This window comes from Mandrillus leucophaeus, unplaced genomic scaffold (assembly GCF_000951045.1).
Source record: "Mandrillus leucophaeus isolate KB7577 unplaced genomic scaffold, Mleu.le_1.0 Scaffold4, whole genome shotgun sequence".
Classification (NCBI taxonomy): Eukaryota; Metazoa; Chordata; class Mammalia; order Primates; family Cercopithecidae; genus Mandrillus; species Mandrillus leucophaeus.
In genome coordinates this window covers 1544763-1561155 of record NW_012104253.1, presented here as the reverse complement: position 1 = coordinate 1561155, position 16393 = coordinate 1544763, and the positions used below count along the sequence as shown (strand labels likewise).

At 45.7% G+C, this 16393-nt stretch overlaps 1 protein-coding gene across 1 annotated transcript in view; it reads left to right on the top strand.

Annotated features, from left to right (window-relative positions):
- The window catches only part of TECPR2 (tectonin beta-propeller repeat containing 2), a 138428-nt gene that overhangs the window by 104792 nt on the left and 17243 nt on the right, over nucleotides 1-16393 (top strand). Inside the window, exon 17 of the mRNA XM_011991593.1 lies at nucleotides 706-854. Coding sequence (XP_011846983.1) covers nucleotides 706-854 — 149 coding nt within the window. The remainder of the gene's footprint in view (nucleotides 1-705; nucleotides 855-16393) is intronic.

Here is a 16393-nt window from a genome sequence, read left to right as displayed (position 1 = left end):
TGGAGTGCAGTGGCACCATCATGGCTCACTGCAGCCTTGACTTGCTGGGCCCAAGCGATCTCAGCCTCCCAAGTAGCCTCCCAAGACTACAGGTGTGTGCCACCATACCCAACTAATTTCTGTGTATTTTGTAGAGACAGGGTCTCACTATGCTGCCCAAGCTGGTCTTGAACTTCTGGGCTCAACTGATCCACCCACCATGGCCTCTGAAAGTGCTAAGATTACAGGTGTGTGCCACTGTGCCCAGTCAGTTTAATTCTAATTAAGATTAAGATTATCTGTAAATGCGAGTTCCCTCTCTCCAAATCCAGAATTCACTGGCATTAGTCACATCTCTGAGGAAGCTGATGATAGGACCCACATTGAGATACTAATCCCAGGGCTTGGTGGTTCAGGGTGCTGTGCTAACAGCATCCTGACTGCTTTGCCTGTTGCCTGGAAGGGGTGCCGTGTGGTGCCTGGCAGGTGGCAGAGTGGCCAGAGGCCATCATTACTCTCTTGAGTTACAATGTTCTCAAGCCCAGCTGAGTCCACACAGCCAATGTGGATGGACTAGGACAGATCCGATGACTCAGCGTCCAAGTTCAGTTGCAAATGCAGCCTCGTTTCTTTCTTTGAAGTAGAAAATCAAAGTTCATAGATTAGATGAAAGATTAGTCATTGTACAAAAGTAATTATAGTGTGTGTACTTTTCTTTGTCTCCAGGAGCTGTGAAATTGACAAGCTTGGCATGTGGAAATCAGCACATCTGGGCCTGTGATTCCAGGGGTGGAGTTTACTTCCGTGTAGGGACTCAGCCTCTGAATCCCAGTCTCATGCTTCCAGCCTGGATAATGATTGAGCCACCTGTCCAGGTAAGCAGAAGTTAGCTGGTGGAACTCATTCCTCAGTAGGACAGAAACTGTGAGGGTGCTGGTACTGGGAAAAAGGATCCCCACAACCTCTAGAGGCCTCCCAGCAAATGCGGGGAACCATGCCCCCAGGGTCTACACACTCTGGTTCATCAAGATCACAATTGGAATTCGGAATTTGTGAAGTTTAGAACTGAACAACAGATGGTTACAGATTATGAGTCAACACATATATTTTCTCTTTCAAAATAACAATATTTTGTTTCTGACTTTTACTAAGTGAATATTATTTTTTAAATGTGCCTATATTTTGGAACCTCTGTTTTATAATAATAATGATAATAAATCAGTACCCAGAAGTATAAAGAAGAAAGTAAAAGTCAATCTTGTCATGGAGAAAATGCTGAGTGCCTCTCCTGGTTTGTTGAAGAAATTCCGTTTCCTGTTTGGCCCTCCGCTGGCCAGCTCCTGCCGTGTTTCAGCTGACAGTGCATCCCAGCACGGTCTGTGTTCTCCTGACCTCCAGCACCCAGCTCACAAGCAGAAGTCTGATTCGAATGGACTATCTAGTTACCCTAAAAGATCTCACAGGCTTGGTTCCCATGCTGAATAGATTTCTGTTGAAGTTTATAACTGGGGGCTGTTGTGGTTTTTTGAGACTTATTTGCCCAGAATCCTGCTAGTCCCTATTTGGTAACTCTGTTGGGAAACCGGTGAAGTTGCCAGTTGTGGAGGCAGCAGTAGGGCGGGGAGGAATGGTTCCTTGTTGGGCAGAGAAACCTTCAGTGGAGTCAGGAGAGAGGTAAAGAGTCGGGTACATGCCTTTGTGCCTAACTGTCTACATTTTGGTCATGGTGAGGCCTCAGGGATGAGGACCCCAGTCTGTCCACCAGCCCTGGGGAGTGTGGTTGGTGGGAGGCCCTTTGCTGAAATCGGTATTCGGCTCCAGAGCTCTGTGGAGTCGTGGCCACAGGGAGGCTTCTCGTCCTCATTGGTGGGTCTTCCTCCTCCAGAGGGTTATGGGGATGGTAATGTCTCCGACAGTCCTGTGTGAATGATACAGCACTGTGCAAACATGAGGTTGTACATAATGAAGTATAACACATGCTCCGTTTTCCGTCTGCGCACAGTGACTACTCACAGTGGCCCAGAGGGAGCAGTCCGCCCTGCAGAGAGGAGCCTTTATCTCTGCCATGTTTAGCACTGCTAGGGTACAGTGATTATGAAAAGCAAGCTGCTTGTCGTTAGTTTCATTATTGTCCTTACATTCGCTGGTTGCCTGCACCCAGGTGGACTCCTTTGACACACCACTGTTAATATGTTCCTTTTTTTCCTTCTAACTACTTTATATTGTTCCTTTTAAGTTACAACCCACATAGCATAAAATTTCAGCCTTCTACAGTATGCAGCTCAGTGGTTTTTAGCATATTCACAGAGTGTGCAACAGTTAGCACTATCCAATTCCAGAATGTTTTCATCACTCCAAAAAAAACACCCTTACCCATTAGAGTCACTTCCTCTTCTCACAGAACCAGCCCCTCTGCCCATGGCAGCCACTCATCTGCTTTCTATTTCTATGACTTTGCCTATTCTAGACATTTTATATAAATTGGATCATATACTGTATGGCCTTTTTTATCTGACATCTTTCACTTTGTATCATGTTTCAGAGTTCATCCACATTGTAGATGTATCAGTTCTTAATTCCTTTTTACGACTGCATAACAGCTCTGTTGTATGGATAGGCCACACTGGTTTATCATTTCACCAGTGGATGGACATTTGGATTGTTTCTGCTTATTGGCTACTGTGAATAATGCTGCTGTCAACATTTGGGTGCAAGTCTTTAGGGAGGATGTATGTTCCCAGTTCTATTGGGTGTCTGTCTGTAAGTGGAATTGCAGGTCATATGGCGATTACGTGTTGAACTTATTAAGGATGTCAAAGTGTTTTTCACAGTGGCTACACCGTTTTGTGTTCCACCAGTAAGATATGAGGGTTCTCGTTTTTCCCATCCTCATCAATTTTTTTTTTTTTTTTTTTGAGACAAAGTTTCACTCTTATTGCCCAGTCTGGAGTGCAATGGTGCAATCTTGGCTCACTACAATCTCTGCCTCCCGGGTTCAAGCAATTCTCCTGCCTCAGCCTCCTGAGTAGCTGAGATTACAGGCATGCGCCACCATGCCCAACTGATTTTGTATTTTTAGTAGAGATGGAGTTTCACTATGTTGGTCAGGCTGGTCTCAAACTCCTGACCTCAGGTGATCCACCCTCCTCGGCCTCTCAAAGTGCTGGGATTACACCCAGTGAGAGCCACCGCGCCTGGCCTTTGCAGTTTTTTGTCGGTATTTTATTTTTCTGGTCTCAGGAACTGCCTCATATGTCTAATTTTTTAATACTAGCCATCGCAGTAGTTGTAAAGTGGTATCTGATTGTGGTTTGATTTGCACTGACCTAATAACTAATGAGATGGAACATCCCTCTTTTCATGTGTTTATTGGTTATTTGTGTATCTGCTTTCAAGAACTGTGTATTCAATTTTTTTTTTTTTAAGATGGAGTCTCACTCTGTCGCCCAGGCTGGAGTGCAGTGGCATAATCTCCACTCACTGTAATATCTGCCTCCTGGGTTCAAGTGATTCTCTTGTCTCAGCCTCCTGAGTAGCTGGGATTACAGACATGTGCCTTCATGCCTGGCTATTTTTTTTTTTTTTTTTCATATTTTTTTAGTAGAGGCAGGGTTTCACCATGTTGGCCAGGCTGGTCTCAAACTCCTGGCCTCAGGTGATCCACCAACCTCGGCCTCCCGAAGTGCTTGGATTACAGACATGTGCCACTGCGCCCAGCCTCAAATCTTTTGCTCATTTTAAAATTGTGTTATGTTTTACTGAGTTTGTTTGTTTGTTTTGAGATTGAGTCTTGCTCTGTCCCCCAGGCTGGAGTGCTGTGGTGTGATCGTGGCTCACTGCAACCTCTGCTTCCTGGGTTCAAGTGATTCTACTGCCTCAGCCTCCTGAGTAGCTGGGATTACAGGCATGCGCCACCATGCCTGGCTAATTTTTGTATTTTTAGTAGAGATGGGGTTTCACCATGTTGGCCAGGCTGGTCTCAAACTCCTGACCTTGTGATTCACCTACCTCAGTCTCCCAGAGTGCTGGGATTACAGGTGTGAGCCACCATGCCCAGCCTGTTGAGTTCTATATAAGAGTTCTTGACCGGGTGCGGTGGCTCACGCCTGTAATCCTAGCACTTTGGGAGGCCGAGGCGGGCGGATCATGTCAGGAGATCAAGACCATCCTGGCTAACATGGTAAAACCCTGTCTCTACTAAAAATACAAAAAAAGTTAGCCGAGCGAGGTGGCAGGCGCCTGTAGTCCCAGCTACTCAGGAGGCTGAGGCAGGAGAATGGTGTGACCCCCGGGAGGCGGAGCTTGCAGTGAGCTGAGATGTGCCACTGCACTCCAGCCTGCGCAACAGAGCAAACTCCATCTTTAAAAAAAAAAAAAAAAAAAAGAGTTCTTTATGTATTCTGTGTACTAGACCTTTATCAGACACATGATTTACAAGTATTTTCTTCCATTCTGTGCGTTGTCTTTTACTTTCTTTATGATGTTCTTTGATGCACAAAAATTTTTATATTGATGAAGTCCAGTTTATTTATTTTTTCTTCATTTGCTTCTGCTTTTAGTTGCCTAATCCAAGGTCACGAAGATTTACCTCTGTGTTTTCTTCTAGCAGTTTTATAGTTTTAGCTCTTACATTAAGTGCTTCATCCATTTTGAGTTAATTTTTGTATATGATATGAGATAGTTGTCCAAATGCATTCTTTTACATATGGCTATTCAGTTGTACCAACACCATTTAGTGAAAAGACTATTCTGTCCACATTAAATTATCTTAACACCCTTGTCAAAATCAATCGATTGTAAATATAAAGGGTTACTACTGGACTCCTAGTTATATCCCAGTGATCTGTGTATATCTATCCTTATACTACACTGTCCTGAGTACTTAGCTTTGTTGTAAATTTTGAAATCAGGAAGTATGAATCCTCTAACTTTTTCTTTTTCAAGATTGTTTCAGCTACATGGAGCCCCTCCTACATCCATGTGAATTTTAGGATAAGTATGTCAATTTCCGCAAAAAAAAAAAAAAATACTAATTGGAATTTTGAAAGGAATTGTGTTGAATCAGTAGATAAATTTGGAAAATCTTCCAGTCTGTGAACATGGGATGTCTTCCCATTTATTTAGATCTTCTTTACTTTCCTTCACCAATGTTTTGTAGTTTTCAGAGTATACGTTTTATACTGCTCTTGTTAAGTTTATTTCTAAGTTCTTTATTCCTTTTGATGCTATTGTAAATGGAATTGTTTTCTTCATTTTCAGATTGCCCATTGCTAGTATAGAGTTTTGTATATTGATCTTGTGTCTAGCAACCTTGCTAAACTTGTGTATTGGGTCTAACAGGTTTTTGCAGATTTCTTTTGCATTTTCTATAGATGAGATCATGGCTTCTGACATGGTCTGCCAATAGAGATAATTTTACTTCTTCCTTCCTATCTATATGTCTTTTATTTTACTGTCTTGCCTGATTGCCCTGGCTGGAACTTCTAGGACAGTGTTGAATAGAAGTGGCAAGAGTGGACTTCCTTGTCTTGTTTCTGATCTTAAGGGGAAGGCATTCAGTCTTTTACCATTAAATATGATGTGAGCTTTGTGTTTTCTTAGGCTCCCTTTATTAGGTTGAAGTTCCCTTCTATTCCTAGAAGGAATTCTAGGAGTTCTTTCCGTTCCTAGTTTGTTCGGTGTTTGTTATGATGAAAGGGTGTTGGGTTTTGTCAAATGCTTTTTCTACGCCTATTGAGATGGCCTTTTGGTTTTTTTCCTTTATCAATATGATACATTATACTGATGGAGTTTTATATGTTGAAACACAGTTTCATTCCTGGGAAAAATCCCCGTTGGTCATGATGTGTAATCGTTTGTGTGTGTACATTGCTGGTTTTGGTTTGCTAAAGTTTTGTTGAGGATTTTTGTGTCTATATTCATGAGAGAGATTGGTCTTTGGTTTTCTTGTCACGTGTCTGGTTTTGGTATCAAGGTAATGCTGGCCTCATAGAATGCATTGGGAAGTGTTTTCTTCTTTTCTACTTTTTGGAAGAGTTTTTGAAAGATTGGTTTTATTTCTTAAACCCCATTTGTTAGAATTCATCATCCCATCCATGAATTTATGTAGCCATGTAGGCCTGAGCTTTTTTTGTGGGAAGTTTTTTGACTACTAATTCAATCTCTTTATTCATTGTAGGTCTATTCAGAATTTTTTTTTTTTTTCTCTGTCATGGAGTCTCACTCTGTCACCCAGGCTAGAGTGCATTGGTGTGATCTTGGCCCACTGCAACCTCCGTCTCCTAGGTTCTTGCAATTCTCCTGCCTCAGCCTCCCTAGTGGCCGGGACTACAGACATGCACCACTACACCCAGCTAATTTTTCTATTTTTAGTAGAGATGAGGTTTCACCATGTTGGCCAGGCTTGTCTTGAACTCCTAACCTCAAATGATCCACCCCTTCAGCCTCCCAAAGTGCTAGGATTACAGGCATGAGCCACTGCACCCAGCCAATTCAGAATTTTCTATTTCTTCTTCTTCTTTTTTTTGAGACGGAGTTTTGCTCTTGTTGTCCAGACTGGAGGGCAATGGCACAATCTTGGCTCACTGAAACCTCCGCCTCCCAGGTTCAAACAATTCTCCTGCCAAGTAGCTGGGGTTACAGGCATGCACCACCATGCCTGGCTAATTTTTGTATTTTTAGTAGAGATGGGGTTTCACTATGTTGGACAGGATAGTCTTGATCTCCTGACCTTGTGATCCACCTGCCTTGGCCTCCCAAAGTGCTGGGATTACAGATGTGAGTCACTGTGCCCAGCCTAATTTTGTATTTTTGGTAGAGACGGGGTTTCACTATGTTGGCCAGGCTGGTCTTGAACTCCTGACCTCAAGTGATCTGCCCGCCTTGGCCTCCCAAAGTGCTGGGATTACAGGCATGAGCCACTGTACCCTGCCTCTCTTTCTTCTTGATTCAATCTAAGTAGTTTATTCTTTCTAGGAATTTGTTCATTTCATCTATTTTATCTAATTTGTTGGCATCCAATTGTTCACAGTATTCTTCTGTAATACTTTTTATTTTTGTGAAGTTGATAGTAATGTCTCCTCCTTCTGATTTTGATAATTTGAATTGGCTGGGCACAGTGGCTCATGTCTGTAATCCCACTTTGGAAGGTTGAGGCAGGAAGACCACTTGAGCCCAGGAGTTCAAGACTAGCCTGGACGACATAGCAAGGCATCATCTCTACCACAAAAAAAAAAAAAATTTCCTGGGCCTAGTAGTGCACCTGTAGTCCCAGCTACTCAGAAGGCTAAGGTAGGAGAATTGCTTGAGCCCAGGAGTTCAAGGCTGCAGTGAGCTATGATTGCCGATTTTATTGCCAATTGCCACTATACTCCAGCCTGGGCAACAGAGCACGACTCTAATAATAATAAGAAGAAGAATTTGAATCTTCTCTCATTTTTTCTTAGTCAGTCTAGCTAAAGGTTTGTCGATTTTGTTGCTCTTTTCAAAACACCTCCTTTTGGTTTTCTTGCTTTTTCTCTGTTGTTTTTCTATTCTCTCTTTCTTCTATTTCCACTCTGTTACTTCCTCCACACATTCTTGTGCACAGTGCTTTGCTTGATAGTGATATTCCTCTGGGAGCTCCAAGGAATATTTGTCACAATTATCACGTACATATGGAAGACTGTGGTAACACTGGACTGTAAAGTTTGTAGGATCCCAGTGCAGAGGCAGGCCAGTGTTAGTAAAGGGCTGCTGAGTGCAAGAGCGAGATTTGCAGGATATGTTGTGGAAAGAACATCCTTGAGTGGGTTGAGCACCCATGTGCCTTACCTCCTCCTTTTCCCAACAAGCCAGAGGCCAGGATGCTGGAGAGTGGGGCAGGCGGGAAGCTGCTGGGCTCAGTCCTCAGTGGGGCTGGAGCCACTCTTGCCTGTGCTGTGTGCACCTATCTGTAGCCATGGGGCCACACGGGTACCTGGCAAAAGGGTTACATGGAGAACTGTGTGCAACCACAAATTCCTGTTCCTGTCCCCATGTAGACTCTAGAATAACCTCTAGGAAGCAAAGCTAAACTGGGGAAGAAAGCTTTGCTTAAAGTGCTCTATTGACTGTGGTGATCAACAGCTTTGCCCAGGAAAATGGCCAAAATAGAACAAATTCATATGAAAGGACCTCAAAGCTGTGCTCTGAATAAAGTAGCGATTGCTAAATGGGATGTTAAGCATGAACTATTTCAAGAAGTTCTGCTGAATAGAGCCACATTTTCTCATTGAGTTAGCTTTTAGCATGCTCTGGAAGACATTCAGTTTGCCACGGATTCTGTAGATACAAATTGCTTCTGAAGTTGGTTTCTGTGGGAAAGGAGTCAGGCTTCACATGTACACAGGCCTTTCTCCTGCACTTTGCCAAGCACTGCCTGATCCCTAACCCTTTTATTGCCCCAGGAAACAGAAGAGTCAGTGGTTCTCCCTATCTTACGAGGAAATCTGTTACCCGGAACAGTTGAGCAATTTGCCCAGGATCCCAACTGTAGTGTGTGCCAAGCCCAGGCGGGGACCCAGGCCCCCAGCTCCCAGGTGCTGCCCCTGCTGAGGCTCCCCTGGGCTGAGGAAGGCGCTTCTCCCAGGCTGCTAGCACTGACAATTGTTTGCTGAGATCAGAAGTGAAGACAAGTTCTCCTGCCAGGCACTCGCCTTGTGCCAGGCTAATGCCTGAAGTATATCTTTCCCTCAGTCCTCACAACAACTTGGGAAGTGGCTGCATCTTTCCCCATTTGACAGAGGAGAAAACCGTAGCTCAGAGGTTCAGAAAGTTGCCTGAGACCTCATAGCGGGCAGGCGGCAGGACTGGGACATAGACCCAGGTGTGTGACACCCGCCTCTGCCCCTCCTATGGCTCTGAGGCCCAAGACCTGCAGCAAGCACCAGGTTGTGGCGACATGTCATAGGCTTAGTGGCCTCACACGTGGTATTTTAGGACAAAGCCTACACATGCAAATCTTTACATCGCAGAGGGTCCTGAAAATGAGCCCAGGAGTGAGGGGAGACGGGGGCTCACTCTGAGGACTGGAAGTCAGAAGAGTTGGTTGAATCTGAGGATTGGAGAACAAGCGGGGTTTATGTATTTTGATGATGTTCTACATCTTTCCACTTTGTTTTATTTTTTCTTCGACTTGAGCTTCTTCATCTGCATAGAGGATGTATTTGCAGTGGAAATGGAAATGGAGGCAGGGGTTAGATGCTCAAGGGCACCTGAAGTGAAGCCACAGAAACCTTTAAAATTAGCATCAGCTTCTCTATTTAGTTCCATTGTCCTATTCTCTTCTCTGGGAAGATACCACCTGTAGTAGTTTTGCGATAAAGTTTTAACAAAGTACTCAAAACAAATGACTCAGTTTTCAGACTTGCTAACACTTGGAAGGGTTTGGAGAAAATATTTATAGTTGTGTTTAGCATCTTCAGAGTGTGGAGTTTGCTGTTTGAGTTAGAAAATTTTCTGTCTGTGTTAGAGGTACCTCTAACGCAAGCATAGTTGGTGCGAAGTTTCACATTCTGTGTGCCCTATGTGCTTGAGTGGAAGAGTTGTCTGTTCTTACTGTGCTTACAGTGGACTCTGAAATGGCGTCTATGGTGTGGTTCCAGTTTTGTAAAACAAAACTATAAAATCCTACTAGGCTGGGTGCAGTGGCTCATGCCTATAATCCCAGCACTTTGGGAGGCCAAAGTAGGAGGATCACTTGAACCCAGGAGTTCAAAATCAGCCTAGGCAGCATAGTGAGACCCCGTCTCTACAGGTAATTTTTTAAATTAGCCAGATGTGGTGGCGTGCACCTGTGGTCCCAGCTACTAAGGAGGCTGAGGTGGGAGAATCACTTGAGCCCAGGAGATCAAGGCTGCAGTGAGCATGTTTGTGCCACTGCACTCCAGCCTGGGCAACAGAGCAAGACCCTGTCTCAATCAATTAATAAAAATAAAAAATAATTTCCCACTGAAAACCTAGAAGAAACTACAGCAAAGGTGACTATTATGGGGCCGGGTGCAGTGGCTCATGCCTGTAATCCCAGCACTTTGGGAGGCTGATGTGGGCAGATCACCTGAGGTCGGGAGTTCGAGACCAGCCTGACCAATATGGAGAAACCTGTCTCTAATGAAAATACAAAATTAACTGGGTGTGGTGGCACACGCCTGTAACCCCAGCTACTCAGGAGGCTGAGGCAGGAGAATTGCTTGAACCCGGGAGGCAGAGGTTGTGGTGAGCCGAGATCACGCCATTGCACTCTAGCATGGACAACAAGAGTGAAACTCCATCTCAAAAAAAAAAAAAAGACTATTTTGATCCAGAGATTATGAGTGATTATAATACTCTTCTCTATTTACCATGTTTTCTCATAACGGGCAGGAAAGTTTTTTCACGATCAGGGAGAAAAATATGTATATTTTACAAGGGACCCATCTTTTGTGGGTCATTGAGCAACCTTTCTTCTCCAAGGCACATCTCTGACCTACCCGGCCCATATAAATCTGAACCCCAGTAGGTTGTCCCCCCTTCCCCCTGCCCCACACAAAGATTTTAGAGTTAGAAGGAGACTGGAAAACACGTAACCTTGCCACTTCCTTCTGCAGGTGAGGAAAGCAAGGCCTGGCCAAAGCGAGTTTCCTGGTCTCAGGGTGGTCAGTGCTTGTGCTGGGCCTCTGCGGCCCGTCATCCTCAAGGCCCACAGTATACGGAGCAGCAGCAAGAACAGCCCCATCCAGGGACACTCACAGGCTACCGTAGAGACACACAAACCACTGGCCCCTATGCTTCTAGAGCTGTGGGCAGAGTGCCATGGAGTCAGCTGGAGAGGGAAGTGCTGTCAGGGCCTTGGAGTGGTCAGAGGATCTCACGAGAGGTAGCACTGGTACAAAAAAGGCAAGTAGGAGTGTGGCAGGCAGGCAGGACAGAGGGTGTTCCAAGCAGAGGGGACATGAAGTATAGGCACTGAGCAGAAGGCACCCTTGCCCAGGGTGCAGAAAGGGGCTGTATTGGGAGGCTGACACAGGCCAGGGCAGGGAGGCCTGGGCTAAGGCATTGGCATCGTTCTTGAAGAGCTTGAAGCCAGGCAGGTGGCCTGGGTAGACCATGTTTAAGGAAGGAGCCTGTGACACAATTCCCTGTGACCAACCAGGGGTCTTCTGCTGGACAGATCACATGCACCCATAAGTAGGTCATATGCCCAGGAGTGTTTTGCCTCAGATATGGAGCAAAATTAGCCTGACACTAAATGCAGCTCTGGTCCTACCTACTGGAGCTTAAAGCAAGACTCGGAAGAATCAAACGGTTTCAGAGTAACTTAACAGCATCTCAGAACAAAGCTCCAGAATATTTACAGATTGCAAAAATATCCAGCATCAACAAGATAAAATTCACATGGGCAACCAATTAACGCTTACCCAACAAGCAGCGAAGCAGGAAAATACAACCTGCAATGAAGGGGGAAGAAATCCATCAATAGGAGCTGACCCAGAAACGATACAGATGGGAAGATTCGTAGACAGGACATTGAAACAGTTGTTACACCTTTATGTGTTCAAGAAGCTAGTAGAGAGATTCAGCCTGTTAAGTAGAAAAATGAGAGATACAAAAACTCCAGGCTAGGCCAGGCACGCAATGGCTCACACCTGTAATCCCAGCACATTGAGAGGCTGAGGTGGGCAGACCACCTGAGGTCGGGAGTTCGAGACCAGCCTGGCCAACATGGCAAAACCTCATCTCTACTAAAAATACAAAAATTAGCCAAGCGTGGTGACACATACCTGTAATCCTAGCTCCTCAGGAGGCTGAGGCATGAGAATCACTTGAACCTGGGAGGTGGAGGTTGCAGTGAGCCAAGATTACACCACTGCACTCCAGCCTGAGCAACAGAGCAAGACTCTTGTCTCAAAAAAAAAAAAATCAATAACAAAAACCTCCAAGCTGGGCATGGTGGCTCATGCCTGCAATCCCAGCACTTTGGGACGCTGAGCTGGGAGAATTGCTTGAGCTCAGGAGTTCAAGATGAGCCTGGGCAAGATGGCAAGACCCTGCCTCTAAAAACAAAAAACTCAAATCAAATTTGTAGGGATTAAAATTGCAGTGTCTAAGTTGAAAAATGCACTGGATGAGATTAATGGCAGCATAGAATTTGCAGAAGAAAAGACTAGTGAGCTTGAAGACACAGCAGTGAAAAACCATCCACATTGAAGCCAAGAGGGAAACAGGCAAGAAAATGTTCAGAGAATCAGTGAGCACAGACCCCTTCAAGTGACCTCACATAAATGAAATCCAAGCCTTAAAAGAAGAGGGAAGAAGGGTGACAGGAAAAAAAGATGTGAAGAAGAAATACAGCTGAAAGTTTTCTAAATTCGATGAAATAATTATGCTGAGTCAAGAAGCCAGACAAAGAATACATACTGTTACCATTTCATTTATATAAAATTTGGCCAGGTACGGTGGCTCATGTCTGTAATCCCAACACTTGGGGAAGCTGAGACGAGTAGATCACCTGAGCCCAGGAGTTCAAGACCAGCCTGAGCAACATGGCAAAACTCCATCTGTACAAAAAATACAAAAATTAGCTGAGTGTGGTGGTGCACACCTGTAGTCCTGGCTACTTGGGAGGCTGAGGTGGGAGGATCCCTTGAGCCCAGGAGGCAGAGACTGCAGTGAGCCATGATGACTGCCACCTCACTCCAGCCTGGGCGACAGAGCGTCACCCTGTCTCAAAAACAAACTTATTTATATAAAATATTAGAAAATACTAACACAGGCCGGGTGCTGTGGCTCATGCCTATAATCCCAGCACTTTGGGAGGCTAAGGCAGGTGGATCACCTGAGGTCAGGAGTTCAAAACCAGCCTGGCCAACATGGTGAAACCCCATCTCTACTAAAACTACAAAAGTCACCTAGGTGTGGTGGTGCACACCTGTAATCCCAGCTACTTGGGAGGCTGAGGCAGGAGAATTGCTTGAACTCCAGCCTGGGCAACAGAGTGAGACTCTGTCTCAAAAAAATAAAAAAATAAAAATTTAAAAAAAGAAAATGCTAGCACAGATCAGTCAGATCAGTACTTACTCAAGGCCTGGCAGAAATTTCAAAGGAGAGATGTGGCAGTGGCTTCATGAATATACGCATATGTCAAAGCTTACCCAATTATGTACTTTAAATGTGTGCCTTTCATTGTATGTCAACCTCCCTCTGTAGAGCTGTTTTTTTTTTGTTGTTTTTTTTTTTGATACGGAGTCTCTCTCTGTTGCCCAGGCTGGAATGCAGTGGCATGATCTCAGCTCACTGCAAGTTCCACCTCCCAGGTTCAGACCATTCTCCTGCCTCATCCTCTGGAGTAGCTGGGACTACAGGCGCCCACCACCACGCTCAGCTAATTTTTGTGTGTATATTTTTAGTAGAGACAGGGTTTCACCATGTTAGCCAGGACAGTCTCAATCTCCTGGTCTCGTGATCCACCCGCCTCCCCAAGTGCTGGGATTACAGGCATGAGCCACCGCGCCTGGCCTGTTTTTGTTTTTTAGAGACACAGTCTCACTCCTTGCCCAGGCTGGAGCACAGTGGAGTGGTCATGGCTCACTGGAACCTCAAACTCCTGGGTCAAGCTATCCTCCCACCTCAGCCTCCCAACTAACTAGGACACTACAGGCATGCACCACCGCACCTAGCTAATTAAAAAAAAAAAAAAAATTGTAGAGACATAGTCTTGCTATGTTGCCCAGGCTGGTCTTGGACTCCTGGCCTCAAGCAAGCCTCCCACCTTAGCTTCCCAAAGTACTGGGATTACAGATGTGAGCCACCATGCCTGGCCTCTGTACAGTTGTTTTAAATATTAAAGTGTAAAAAAAAATTTAAATGGGCTGGGTGTGGTGGCTCATGCCTGTGGTGGCCAGTACTTTGGGAGGTCGAGGCGAGTAGATTGCTTGAGCTCAGGAGTTCAAGACCAGCCTGGGATTATTATGAAATCCTATCTCTATGAAAAACACAAAAAATTAGCCAGGTATGGTAGTATGTGCCTGTAGTTCCAGCTACTAGGGAGGTTGAGGCTGCAGTGAGCTGTGATCATGCCAGCACACTCCAGCCGGGGTGACAGAATGAGGCCCAGTCTCAAAAAAAAAAAAAAGTTTTAAATGAACGTTATAGGATACCCTACACTGTGTTGGATTTGCAGAGGGAACAGAAATGAGTGAAGCTGGCTGAGCATGGTGGCTCACACCTGTAATCCCAGTACTTTGGGAGGCCGAGACAGGTGAATCACCTGAGCTCAGGAGTTCGAGACCAGCCTGAGAGACATGGTAAAACCCCATTTCTACCAAAAATACAAAACATTAGCTGGGCCTGGTGTCACATGCCTGTAATTTCAGCTACTCGGGAAGCTGAGACGGGAGGATTGCTTGAGCCTGGGAGGTGGAGGTTGCAGTGAGCTGAGATCGTTCTACTATACTCCAGCCTGGGCGACAGACTAAGATTCTGTCTCAAAAAAAAAAAAAAAGGAAATGAGTGAAGCTGTTTTTGGAGTTAAGTGACCAAAAGTTAAATGACTAAAAGAAGAGCAGAGCAGGAGGTTATAGAAGCAATCATGAAAAAAATACAGATCCCCAGGGTCCCAAACCTGGTTTCCGAGGATGGGTAGTCTTTGAACTGGGACTTCAGACTCGGTGGGCATTTTCAGTGACCAGCAGGTAAAGAGGTTTGGCCCAGTGTTTCTGAGTAGGGAAGAGTGCTCCTCCCTGCTGCTTTGGGAGGACTGTCTGTTGCTGGACCACCCTGAGGACTGTGAGACATTAGCTCCGTGGGCTTCTAGGCTCCTGGCAGTGAACCTCTGGGAGGGAAGGATGCAGAAAGGATGTTGTGGGAAAGAGAAGACCTGAGATGTCCTTTGGGTCATCTTTGGAGGATCTTGACTCTCAGGCTGGAGAGTTTGTGGCTAATTCCATGGGCAGTGGGACCTATGGGAGGCTCTTGAGCAGGGCCGGACAGGACCCAAATGGGAAAGTCTGCAGTGAGCTGTGGAAATTCTCTGGCCTGATTCGCTGGATTCATGGTGCACATCTGTGAGATGTGAGGTTGGGATTGAGTGGACATGGGGACTCTGACGTGGATTGCTTTGGGGCAGAGGAAGCCAATCATGCTGGCGTCCCAGCCTGGGTCTGTAATCTCATTAATCCCCTTTTGGTGACTGGACCAGTTGTCTGTACAAGTGCCTCTTGGTCACCTTGATCCAACCTCACTGTGCCAGCACTGCTTGTATCCACAATGCTGCAGAAGACTTCCTTCCCAGCTGGCCTGCATGCAGGTGCCTTGCAGAGGCGTTGGGAAGGTGGCATGCAGCCATTTCCAGCAGTGGGGTGCGTGCTCAGGGAGACTGCAGCATCCCGGAACCCTGCCAGCCAGGAAGGACTGTTCCCATCGTGGGCGGAATCCATTACTTGCAATCAGAAGAACTTCAACTAATACTTGCTTTTTGCCTGTGGATTCAAGTGACCTTGGGAATGTTGCTTAAACTCACTGGTCTTTCACTTTCATTTTCCCATCAGTAAAGTGAAGGGTCAGATCCACATTAGAGCCATCAGAGGAACTTATTAAAAATATCCAGGCCTCAGCCGGGCACGGTGGCTCACGCCTGTAATCCCAGCACTTTGGGAGGCCGAGGTGGGCGGATCACAAGGTCTCTACTGAAAATACAAAAAATTATCCGGGCGTGGTGACAGGTGCCTGTAGTCCCAGCTACTTGGGAGGCTGAGGCAGGAGACTAGCGTGAACCTGAGAGGCAGAGCTTGCAGTGAGCGGAGAACCCCAGCCTGGGTGACAGAGCCAGATTTCATCTCAAAAAAAAAAAAAATGTCCAGGCCTCAGCCCCTCCCTGGAGATGTGAATTCAGCAGGTCTGGGGTAAGGCCCAGGCATCCTGGTTGATTTTTATTTTTTTTTTGAGACAGAGTCTCACTGTGTCGTTGAAGCTGAAGTGCAGTGGTGTGATCATAGCTCACTATAACCACAAACCCCTAGGCTCAAACAGTTCTCCTGCCTCTGCCTCCAGAATGGCTAGGGGTATGCACATCACACCTGGCTCATTTTTTAAATTTTTATTTTGTAGAGATGAGGTCTTGCTGTGTTGTCCAGGCTGGTCTCAAACTACTGGCCTCAAGTGATCCTCCCAGCCCTCAGCCTCCCAAAGTGCTGGGATTGCAGGCATGTGCCACTGTGCCCTGCCAGTTTTGCTTTTCGGTTTTTGGTTAGTTTTTTTTTTTTGAGACGGAGTCTTGGTCTGTCGCCCACTAGAGTTCAGTGGGGGTGATATTGGCTCACTGCAACCTCCGCCTCCTGGGTTCAAGCAGTTCTCCTGCCTCAGCCTCCTGAGTAGCTGGGAATACAGGCACCTGCCACCACGCCCAGCTAATTTTTTTTTT